The 12,535-nt window shown below is 34.7% G+C and overlaps 1 protein-coding gene across 1 annotated transcript; it reads right to left on the bottom strand.

The window, feature by feature from the left end:
- Positions 1–1,805: 1,805 nt before the first annotated feature.
- Positions 1,806–11,055, bottom strand: LOC113426577 (vomeronasal type-2 receptor 116-like). Its single transcript, XM_087947453.1, has 4 exons — positions 10,303–11,055; positions 9,005–9,232; positions 4,826–4,952; positions 1,806–2,701 (listed from the first exon to the last, which is right to left on the bottom strand). The coding sequence occupies exons 1-4, from the start codon at positions 11,053–11,055 to the stop codon at positions 1,806–1,808; spliced, it is 2,004 nt and encodes a 667-aa protein (XP_087803579.1).
- Positions 11,056–12,535: the final 1,480 nt, after the last annotated feature.

The following is a 12,535-nucleotide window of genomic DNA, read 5'->3' as shown; positions in this document are numbered from 1 at the left end:
AGAAGTTATAAATACAAAATGTCCAACAGATTCTTTCAAAAAAGAAAGAATGGGAAGAAAAAGGCATGGTCTTCCTAAATCACATCTTTTTGAGCCCACATATAAGGTTCATGTGGTTGAGTGCATGCTTAGACAATGAAGTGACAAATGTTTCTGCCTATCCTGAAGTCTATAACTGTCTACCAGAGAGAAGAAAGAGAGAGAAAATAGTAATATTTAATAAGCAGCATACTTAAACTTGCATTCTTAACATAGTTGAAAGAAAACCACTGTATGACTGCAGAAAAATATATTTATTTAAAGAGCTACAGTATCTTCTAATCCTCCAACCTCTCTATAAATGATGACATTTTTTTCAGAGTCTTTCAAATGCAATATATCAACTATTTTAGAAATTGATTGTGCTTTTTAAAAGAATTCTAAGAAAATAAATATCAATTCTTAAAATACTTGATTTAATAAATATGAAAAACAAAAGGGTACTGATAATCTGTGCTCTTCTTTAAGAAGCATATCACTAATTGTGACATCTCAGCAGAGGTGGTATTCAGCAAGTTCTGACCAATTCTGGAGAACCATGGAAATTTTGAGTAGTTCAGAGAACCAGAAGATACCACCTCTGACTGAAGATTTTACAGTATCCTTTCCCTGCCACACTCACCAAGCCACACCCACAGAACTGGTAGTAAAAAAAATTGAATCCCACCACTGCATCCCAGTTAGAAAAGCCTCCATCATTAATCTCAATCTTCACTCCAAAAAAGGAATAAAATGGTTTGGCATGTTTGTATTTTTATAGGTAAGCACCATTGTTTTGACCTGAGCTCAGAAATTATTCTTCAAAAGTCCAGAATTATCAAAAATAATTCTGTCAGGAACAAACCAGTCTGGAAGATATTGCAGTTATCAAGACCAACATTTGCCAATGTGGCCAATTGATTTCTCTTTAACTGCAGTTCCAATAATTGGTCCTTACCCAACCTTGCTATTGATTTAGAATTTTTCCACTCTTTTCTGATTCATGTAACAGGAAATAAATCTAGTGTTGGAGGGAGAGAGAAAGAGGGAGGGAGGGAGAGGGAGAGGGAGAGAGAGAAGTGAGAAAAATAAATAATAATATTTTTATAATTTATTACTTTACAATAACCAGACCAAATCTAGGCAGATTCTAGATAGAATGCAATACGGTCAAAGACAAAAATATAAAACCCAAGTAAATTTTAAACATAATGAACAATCAACCTACAGCATTAGTCACTCTTGAAGTAATGAACCTAAGGACCATGGAACATTTCCTGTAGCTTGTACCTATTAATGTGATTATTCAAAGAAGAGCTGTTTTGATGCATGTAAAGAAATGATAGGAAAAATTATGGTGTAAACATCCAGAATATTACAGTGATAGTAGTGGACAGCCATAGATTTATTAAGTATAATTCTGTGAAGTATGTATTCCAAAGGAAACCTAATACTAGTTTAATTTCTGCAGTTCCTTATTTCTCCATTCTCCTATTTTTGTTGATGCTTATTAGAGCCAAGTAAATGAGATTAATTAATTAAATAATCAGTCAGGGAAGAAATACAAATACAGTGTGATTACTTTTGCTGAGAAACAGTTCGTGCAAACCAAAAATTTAAAAGCAAGCAAACTCATTTGTAGAATTCTGCCATAAAATAACTAAATTTATGATTATTTTGAACCTTCAATTAATACGTGGCTGGAATAATTATTTATGGAATTAACAATCCTATAAATTGAGATCTCTTCAAAATGACAATTGTATTTCTAAAAGTCAGTCTTTCTTTCATATTCTTCTTAGCATGTCCCTGTGGTTTATTTGAGGCCTCAGAACAATAATGTAAAATTTGGGGAGAAAAATGCAACCTAGCATTCCAGCACTGGAAGATAAAATAGAAAACGCCTCCACAGCTACTGAGTATTTTTCCGTGGAGCTCAGATAGGAAGGAACAAAGGCTAACCAAACACTACAGAAGACCAACATGCTGAAAGTGATGAACTTTGCTTCATTGAAACTATCAGGTAACTTTCTGGCAAAAAAAGCCACAGTGAAACAGGCAATAGCCAAGAAGCCCAGGTAGCCCAACACACAGTAAAACATGAGTGCAGACCCTTCATCACATTCCAATACAATTTTTTTAGACATTGAATGGATGTCAGCATTTGGGAATGAAGGGGAGTTTATCAACCATATGGCACAGATGTGTATTTGAATGAGAGAACAGGAAATTACAATAGAATTGGCCAGTTTCTTTCCCACCAACTTTCTCAACCTAGATCCTGGTTTCGTGGCCATGAATGCCAAAACCACAGTGATTGTTTTGGCCAGCAGACAAGAAAGAGCCACTGAGAACACAATGCCAAAAGTAATTTGTCGGAGGAGACATGTCACCTTCTGGGGGCAGCCAATGAACAATAGTGCAGTAAGAAAACACAGCAGAAGAGAGAAAAGGAGAGTGTAGGTGAGGTTCCTATTATTGGCCTTGACAATGGGAGTGTTGTGATGTTTTATAAATGCTCCAAGCATCAAAGCTGTCACCAAAGAAAATAAAAGGGCAAGGAAAGCTAAAGTGATCCCCATATATTCCTCATAAGATAAGTAGGTTACAGTTTTAGGAATACAGAAATCTTGACTCTTGCTTGGATATTTTTCAGCTTCACAGTTGTAGCAGTCATTCATATCTGAAATATGGAATTGTTTCACATAGTTAGCAAATATACACTACTATTATCATCACAAATGAGCAAAAACAGCTTTTGTTTCAACATTGAAAATTATTTCACATGATGAACAGGTTACTGAATAATCTTGAGCTAATTCTAGATTTTTTAAAGGGACAATTTAAAGCCTTGAACTTTCAAAAAGCCTTTACTAAAAGTTTATAAATTTATTGAGGAGTGATAGACTAAGAGGACACATTCCATTTTCAATTGTTAAGTATTAAAAAAGCAACAACAAAGAAGTCACCACATTTGATAGGCCTGCTAGGTTATTCTGACAGCAATAAAAGGATTGTTAGGTGATCTCTCAAATCTAGATGAATATACCATAAAATTGAACATATATAAAGAAATGTAAAATAACACATATGGCCTTGAAAGACAGTTTTTGCATAGAATATTTTTGATCTAAGCATCTGATCAGGAAAACCTATTCTGAGCATAATACAACATTATAAATGCCAATTAAAAGATGTTGAAAGAATTTTCCTGGGTCCCTTTCTTTGAACTGGGAAAATGCAGGCAAATAAGACATGAGGCACATTTCTGATGGAAAGGAGGTTGATCGGTTGATTTCCCAACAGTAAAGGAATTTGTAGCTACAGAGAGAAAAATGAGATTCTAAGATTTTGAAAAGAGGCACTGATGGGGCTTATGGGGCATGGGCTGGTCCAATGTGGGCTTGGAGGAATGTGGGTTGCCTACGTGGATTTTCTAGTGTGTCTCAACAAGTGAATCTTAATTGTCCTTCCAAATGTCTGTTGACTTGTCTTCTGTTGTGTGCTTGATATCTGGGCAGCTTATTTTTGGGTGCAGGGAAGAGTGACTGAACATGTTCTTTGTCTGATCAATTACTCCTGCCCGGGTACTTGGTTTTGGTACTTGGTTTTGCTATTGTCAGTTGATGGCTCAGCAGAGGTACAGCTCAGCACTCTATTGTTGCACTGTATTTCCCATAGTTTCCAGGCTCAGTGGATCATGGGTTTTAGTTAATGGTTCAGATAGTGAGAGAAATAAAGTTAATTTTGGAATAGACAATCCCTTATTATTATAATTGATTGTTAAAATAAAATATTTAACATATACAAACAAGTGCAAGTGCAAAATAACACATAGGAGTTTTTATATATAACTGAGAGTCTAAACTCTCAGCATCTGAACAGGAAAACCTATTCTGAGCATAGTAGAACATTATGATTGTCAAGTAAGAGGTGAAACTCAGGGGGAAGGGGATTAAAATTAAAAGCACTGATGCCGTAAATGCCATTATTAATCTATAATGAGCTTTATGTAATTCTGTATAGTTTTCATTAGTACACCTGTAAAAGTGATATTATAGGACTAAAAAAAGATGCAAAATAGGATCACCTTAGGAGTCTGAACAAACTCTCTGCAAGGGAAAACTATAGTAACTCAGAACAAAGATAGATAAGGAAGGACATGATAGGGATAGATAAAATTGTACATGATAGGAGAGCGTCAGAAGCTTTTTCCCCTCTCTGAATATTAAAAGTTGCAGGGATATACATCAATAATAAATAAAATAGATTTTGATACACAACAGATAGCTAAATTTGGAATCTGTTTGTATCAGATGTTTCTGTGACTACCAATATAGACAGTTCTGAAACTCATGAAAAATTAGATAATCAATGTCAAGTATCTTGACAGCTTGCTATCTCTTAAATCATTGACCCATGTCTTTAAAATCAATCGCTAGGGAGAAAAATAGCAGTTTTTTTAAAAAAATTGAATTGTTCATCAGAGTTTTCTAAATGTATTTGGTTAACTACTACATGACACAGAATTTGCAGATACATGTGTCTTAAGTTTGACCCTAAATGACTATTTTGAGGAGGCAGTTTCTTTTATGGTGTTCCATTTAAATAAAAGGGAGAAAACACATACTTTTAAAATAAGTCTTTTTAAAAGCATATTTTATTGCTTAGAGGTACAAACATGACTGTACAAAGAACTCCTCCCCATACATGCAGCAATTAGCAGTGTACCAGTGTAGATAGTATAATTATTCTCTCTCTCTCTCTCTCTCTCCCTCCCCCCCTCCTCCCCCCTCTCTCTTTTTACCCTGCTCCTCTGAAATTTTTCCTTCAGGACATGGGATGCAGATGTAGCAACAAAACGGCTCGCCTTCTTTCACTTTCTTTCTTGTACCAGGTTTGCAATTCTCACTGCATAGTGAAAGAGGTTGTGCCTAAATATATGAAAAAGAAAAATTATTATCTACAGAATAAGTTTTAACTTGTGAAAAAATTTTCATATGTTACCAACATAGCATGAAGGTTCTGCTTGATAACAACTATATTACTTGCTCATAACTCCAATACACAATAAGCATTTCCCAGACATTATCCATAAAAATATTAAATAACCAAAATGAATATTGTACAACTTATCTTTATTCTTATACAGACTGAATCATTTCTTTTTATTAGGTGTGCTGTTTTTATCATAATGCATTTTTATTAAGTTCAGCCAACCATCAATTAATGAGTGCAAAGTGCACCTATTTGGGTTTTGGAACTCTCTCTTCTAATTTCCACCCATCCTTTTGTGTTACATAGGGAATAATGCATCTTCTGAGTAGCTCTGATTAAGAGTGTTAAACAATTTTCCCCAAACACATCTCTGACTTTTCAATTGTCACCATTCACTGGAGCATAACATGCAACTATAATCAACCTCTGCATTCCAATTTCATATGCAATTGCAACAACCTAAATGACACTAGCTTATATTTTGTGACCTATATTATTGCCCTTTAATTCATAATTAACTAAACACATTCACAGCATACATTAATCAAACAACTCTGCATAAAATGCATAGTAAAATTCAATGCCATGAAACCAAGAATAAATCAACCTAGAACTGTGATGGTGAACCTATGGCACACGTGCCACAGTTGGCATGCAGAGCCATTTGTGTGGTCCTGTGACCCCCAACCAAACTTACCTGCATTGTGTATGTGGGTGCCTCCCACATGATTTTCGGCCCATTTGAGGCCTTTTTCAGCATCCCAGAGGCTCGAGGGATGCCTCTGCAGCCTTTGGAGGCTGAAAAACAGGACTATTTCATCACCACAAGTGCTGAAATGGGCCCATTTTTTGGCCTTCAAAGGCTGCAGAGGCTTCCTCGAGCCTCTGGAAGGCCGAAAAAGGCCTCAAATGGGCCAAAAATCATCTGGGAGTCACGTGCATGCGCAGTGCAGGTAAGGGAACAGGGGGATTGCATGCACATGCGCAGGGGCCATAGAGGGGCACACACATTGTCTTCTGGGTGCTGGCACACAAGCACGCTAGCGCAAGCGAGCACACAATTTTTGGCACAGGAGCCCAAAAAGGTTAGCCACCACTGACCTAGAAGAAGATGAGGTTTTAAATTGGAGAAAGTAACATCATTAGTAATAAAAATCAAAGAGTATAGTGAAAAATTGGAACCAAAATTTAAAAAAAAAAAAAAACTAATGACATTAAATTGACAATAAAGGTATCAAACTGGTAAATGTCTTCATCTTTTTAGGATCAACCATTATCAATAGAGAAACATGAACTCAAGAAATATGTATCAGACTAACACTTGATAGATCAGCCACGAAGGCCTTGGAAATACTATTCACATGCAATATTGTGTCTCTACCTACAAGATCAGAAATGTTTTTCTTATGACACTTTATGAAAGTAAAAATTGAATTGTGAAGAAACAGGATATAAAAATATCAATGCTTTTGAAATTTGGTGTGGGAGAAGATTTTTGAGAATGCCATGGACAATCAAAAAAACAAACAAAAAGGTCCTTAAACAAACCAATCCTGAGTTCTCATTTGAGGTACATTCAAATTATTATCATTTCAAATTATTTTACCTTAGACCCATTGCACTAAGATGCTAGCATTCTGGAGAAGGTTTTAATGCCAAGAAAGAAAGAGGAAAGGAAAGAGAAGACAATGACTTAGTTATTATGAAAATTGGAGGACTTGAAGGAACAGTTTAGGGATAGATTGTAATGTTTCTAAAAATCAGCATTAGTTTTCTGGCAGATGAGTTTTATTATTATTAATTTGTTCTGTGGATTTTTATGTTTTAAAACATAAAATATTTTCTACTAACCGCTACTTTGAGAGGAGCAGCTATACAAATAATATTAAATAAGCAAATAACATAATCAATAAGTCAATGAATTCTGATTTTCAAAAAATCTATACCAACCAAGATAACATTAATTCATAGTTTCTTACAATTATTGTATCCCTGTGGTTCAATTAAATTTAGATCTTCATTTCATTACACAAAATCGTGATAAAATATTGCCATGAATTAACTTTCAGGATTAGCAATAGCAATAACACCTAGACTTACAGTATATACCATTTTACAATGTTTTACAACACTCTCTGAGTTATTTACAATGTCAGCATATTGCCCTCAAGACTCTGGATTCTCATTTTACTGATCTTAGAAAGATGGAAGGCTGAGTCAATCTTGAGCCATCAGGATTGAACTCCTGGCTGTGATCAGAGTAAGCCTGTAAAACTATACTCCTCTAACCACTGCAACACCCCATACCAATAAATTTCAGGTTTATCCTAATTAAATAGGGATTTATTCAACAAATGTATAAAGGAACACAAATGTGAGACTTTATTTAATATTTAGGGACAAATTCTTTTTTTAAAAAAAGTCTGAAATGTTTTTAAGAAAGTATTTGTCAGATCCGTGTATCTGCCATTCGTCAACGGAAGAAGGGGATGGGGTGGATACAAGTAATCCTTTTTGATGTAACCTGAATATCCAAATTCTTATATTGAATCTGTATGACCTTTACACTATTTACAACTGTGGGCTGGAACCCCCAGATGCCTGGAAACTTGTCACCTCTTGGAGAGATAGCAAGAGGAGAAGGGGCCATAAGAATTCCAGCTCCGAAAGAAACTTCCTGGGAATCTCTTCTCAACTATGTTTCCAGAAAAGGGGGGGAAATTAACAACAATGTTCCCAGAAAAGGGGGGGAAATTAACAACAATGTTCCCAGAAAAGGGGGGGAAATTAACATTTGCTTCTTTGTATTGATGAAATCCACATCAGACTAAAGGGGGAGGTTTCTAACTCCCTTTATCTAAGCTGCATGCCTGGAAGCTGCATCCTGCTTTGAATGTTGACTTGCTGTCTTCCTTTTCAATAAATAATTCCTTTTGAAATACCCAGTTTTCAAAAGTTAATTCTTATCATCTGAGGGGGAGAGTCTAGTCCTTGTTTCTAATTCTGAAAACAGAATTATTTCTAATTCTGAAAATTTTCATTTGTGTCTTTGATGCTTCTTATGCAATGGTTGATATTAAATCACTCATTTTTTTGAAACTTGATCAAGCAATAGATCATGTCAATAGATCTATTCAGTTCAATGTCAGTTTATGTGGCCATCTGAAAGTTGGCCTGGGTGATTCAGTATCTTTTCAAAATAGTAATTGTTGTGAAGGATCTAAGTCAGAATCTGGATGCAGTAGTTAACTGATTGGAGGTTAAATACTGTGCCTGAAACCTGTCAAGACAATAAAGCTGTTAATGTTTATCTCTTTTGTCTTGGATTTAAGAACTTATCTGCTTTAGAAAGGATGTGTAATCTAGGAAATTTTAAATCTTATCAATCTAAGGGAAAAGGACTGCATTTTAATCTCCACTTAATTTACCAGCACCAGCAGTTTTTGAATAGGGACAATGTGACTACAATCTACTAGTAGCTTCAAGACTAATTATTGTGATGTGCTGTTTGGGGAGAGGGAGCAACTTTATGGTTGGTATCTGTTATTAAAACACTAAATTAACTCAAGTAATTCTAAATACTTGAGATAGCACAAATCCTGTATGGCTTAAGACTTGAAAAGCCAATTAAATACAGTATATTCTCCCATATAGCAATAGCACTTATATACCATTTCACAATGCTTTACATCCCTTTCTAAGTGGTTTACAACAACACATATTGTCACCAACAATCTGGGTCCTCATTTTACAAACCTCAGAAGGATGAAAAGTTGAGTCAACCTTGAGCCAGTGAGATTCGAACTGCCAAATTGCAGTCAGCCGGCAGTCAGCAGAAGTATATATAGACCTGCTAGGTAGTATTTTCTGACAGCTGGATCTGGTTTAATTACATTAACTTTTCCCATAAAAAATAAGATTTTTGATAAATGTTCGCTGAGGATTAAAAGACCTCCCAATATATATTTGATGAAAGCTTTAATCTCACCTGATTAAACCATCTGTGCCACTTTATGGCATCCTCATTGATGGTGAAAGTTTGTTCTGAAACAGTCCCAGGATTCAACCACCCAACTTTCACTCTGTAAAAGGATTCATTTGAAGAAATGACCCAGTTGATCACATCAAATCCCACTACTAACTCCCCATTGTGGTCAAAAGAAATATTGTCACCAGCACTGTTGTTAAAAGATACAATTTTCAGATAATAATGGAGCTATATGGAAAAATAAAATGAAAGAATTTATAAATTGGTTGCATTTGGACACAACTATATTAGATCTTACACACTGGGATAAACAAATATTTGCAAAATGGAAACATTACCATATTGAACTGAACAAACCTTATTTTTACATAATGTATAATATTGTACTGTATGATATCCACAGAACTAATTCAGAAATAGTGGATAGTATACTTTGTTTTGAAAGAGTCTGGTGACTGAGCAGTTAAGATGCTGGGCTTATGGACCAGGTTAGCAGTTTGTGACCTAAAGACTGCATGATGGAATGAGCTTCCATTACTTGCCCCAGTTCCTGCTAACTTAGCAATTTGAAAACATGTAAATGCAAGTAGATAAATAAGTGGGAAAATGGGAAAGTAATCATGTTCTATGCACCTTAGTCTTCAAATGTATAAGTAAAGAAAAAGTAACGTCTTCAAATTGGACTTAATTCTTAATGAATTCATGGACATCCATCTAAATTTCATGGCAATAGTACAGAAAGTCTGCATTGCCTTCTCCTTAGATGTCTTTTTCCATTTCCCATTCACAATCTTCAATTTTTATTATTATTATTTTCACCCAAGTTATCACCCAGTTAGCTTTTCAATATCAACCAAGGTAAGTTAGGTGCTGCACTCTGGTTAGGTTCATAAATGCATACTAATAATGAAATCACAAATCTCAACTCAATTTTAGATCGTAACACAATTACAGGGGGGAAAAGAGAAAAGGAGCCTGGACAAAGAATCTTCTTGAGAATGAAGAAATGTTCAACAACACAAGTCCCAGTTTGAGAAGAGGGAAAAATGATCAAAATAACATTTTAATCTGGTTTCCTTTGAATCAACACTCTGGAAAAATGTTTCATCTGAAACTCCTAGACGCCAGATAATCTTGTCATGCTGACTGGGACTTATGAGTGTTACTACTGAATATTTCTGGAAAGGACTATGTTGAGGAAAGCTGTTTTAATTAATTACCTGCCATAATAACAGAATATGAGATTTTAGTCCTCTTCTATCCACCGTTATCCTGTGTTTAAGTCTATATGAGATTACAGCATGTAATGCATAAGCTACAGCATAAATAGCATTGTAGATGCTATAGCTGTGGCCAGTCATTTTCATCTCAAACAAAGTCCCAGGAAGAGTCTTTATCTTTTCTCCAGTGCAAATATTATTCTGTACCTTATCCACAGTTGTATTAGGAAGAAAACACTTGAAGGAATGTTCCCAAACATCCTTTATAAAACCATTTTCTTTTTTGTTGGAAGGATTTATATTCTCAACAAATGGCTCAAAACCCGGTAACTCACTGGAGCGAATTGTGAAGGATAGAGCACCATGGAGTATGTCTGTATTCCAATCTCTCTGATAGGCAAAAGAAACAAGGTCTATCTGTCCAACCATAATCCATACCTTACCTATTGGCATGCTTGTCTTTTCTTCTTCTAGTTCTAGATATGGCAACCATCGCAAATATGCTATGGTGTAAGATTCTCCATATAACACAATTACAGTAGCTTTGTTTCTCATCATATCATAATATGCTTTTATTATTTGGTACACTAAGTCTATTTTGACCTCACGTACCAATGGAAGTCTTTCAATAAAGGCAAAGCATACAGAGTGCTTTGAAAACAATGGAAGCATTGTTTGAATAAATGTTTCTCCATTATAATCATCCATAGCAACAAGTCCAATCCATGACCACCGAAAGTGCAGAACTAATGAGAGAACACCTACATATTGAAGTGCTTCTTTTGGGGCCATCTGGTAGAAGAAAAAGCCTGGAGCTTTGTTAGTTGCCATTGGAAGAATGCCATATGTGAGCTAAAATCAGAAATAAAGAGGGAAGAAAAAGACTACAATATATCAGTATAATAGTATCAAGTGTTCCAAAGACATTTGTAGAAATAAGTTCTCCTGCCATTTTTTCTTTTGTAATGTAATCAAATTTGATGAAAGGTAGTTTGTTTCAAAAATGTATTTTAATGGAGAAGAAAATCTCAGTGGAATTCTCATGAGTGAAATGTAGTATGTATGTGCTACATTTCAAGGAATCTACCTATGGTGTGAGAATGTCTTGGAATCCTGATAGAAACTTACTTTCAATTGTTTACCTTAAATTATAATGATACATATAATGCAGAAGTTCCTTCCATTTAAGGAGGAGCAAAATTATTGCAGAGTTCTTTTGGAAAAATGTGGACAATCTGTCTACCCAATTTCTCTACCCCCAATTGGTGGAGCATATTGAAACACTATCCATGTCTAGCTTAAGTTCAAAAGACTAAATATTGCATTATGTCACCTTTTTTTTTTCAAATTCTGTGTATCCTGATTTTATTGTTCTCTGACAGGGCCTGTTTCTAAAGGTCAGTGGATATTTTAAGGATATTTTATTATATCTTAATATTTTCCCATTGTACAAATTCCTTACATTCATAAGCATGAAAAACCAAAACCAATCCTCTAAAACTAGGATTTATATCTCCTGGAGGGGTATATATTTCCTGGATTTCCTAAACAGAAAAACTTATCAAAACCATTTTTATTATAAACTGTGTGTGCTATCCATCCAATTTATCTTACTGCATCTTATAGATTTACTATTACTAGAATTATAAATTAATTATAATTCACATATTTAACTTCAGAAATGCTTACTTCCATCAGTTCCTTTTCATTTAAGCAATTTATGTTGGATGGATACATACATATATACATTTATGTACACTATGTATACATACATAGAGATATATATTTCTGCCTCTAAAGAATAACAGACAAAGGCAGAATGAATAAAACAGAACATTTCCATTTTCTCTTGCATATGTGCTACCTGTGGAATCTTGTAGAGGCTCAAGATGGTAGCCACATCAAAGGAAGTTTGAGAATCCAGTCCCCCAATGACTGCAGTGACCTTATATTGAATATCACATAGATAATTAGGGACAAATCTTCCTAATGTATATATAAGTAGCATTGTAGAATAGTAAGTCCATTTTGCATTTAAATAGCTGTCATAAATATGGAAAGCCAAGGTGATATTTGGTAAAATCTGAGGGTTTTCATTGATCTCCTTTACTGCAAATGCTACAGCCACGATCTGCTGATAATAGTTTGTCAGTATGCTAAAAGAAGAGTTGGATTTAGTATCATAAATATAATTCACACTTCATAAAAATATCATCACTTTTCAACACTTTGTCTTTATCCTTATTCATTTTAATATTTCAGGATCTCATTCCTTGAGAAAACCTTAGACTATACAATGATTAGCAAAAAT

Source organism: Notechis scutatus, chromosome Z (assembly GCF_049901735.1).
Source record: "Notechis scutatus isolate UNSWTSFEM ecotype Mainland chromosome Z, rNotScu1.2, whole genome shotgun sequence".
Classification (NCBI taxonomy): domain Eukaryota; kingdom Metazoa; phylum Chordata; class Lepidosauria; order Squamata; family Elapidae; genus Notechis; species Notechis scutatus.
The sequence above is the reverse complement of the archived record's forward strand: the minus strand, read 5'-3'. Positions and strand labels throughout refer to the sequence as shown.

What these genes read in the sequence shown, in the direction of transcription:
- LOC113426577 (XM_087947453.1), bottom strand. Translation starts at nt 11,055, where the DNA reads ATGGCAACTAACAAAGCTCCAGGCTTTTTCTTCTACCAGATGGCCCCA. An exon ending in TAGCTTATGCATTACATGCT is followed by an intron (nt 9,233 to 10,302) that starts GTAATCTCATAT and finishes TTTTCCATATAG; the next exon opens with CTCCATTATTATCTGAAAAT. An exon ending in GGCACAGATGGTTTAATCAG is followed by an intron (nt 4,953 to 9,004) that starts GTGAGATTAAAG and finishes TCATATATTTAG; the next exon opens with GCACAACCTCTTTCACTATG.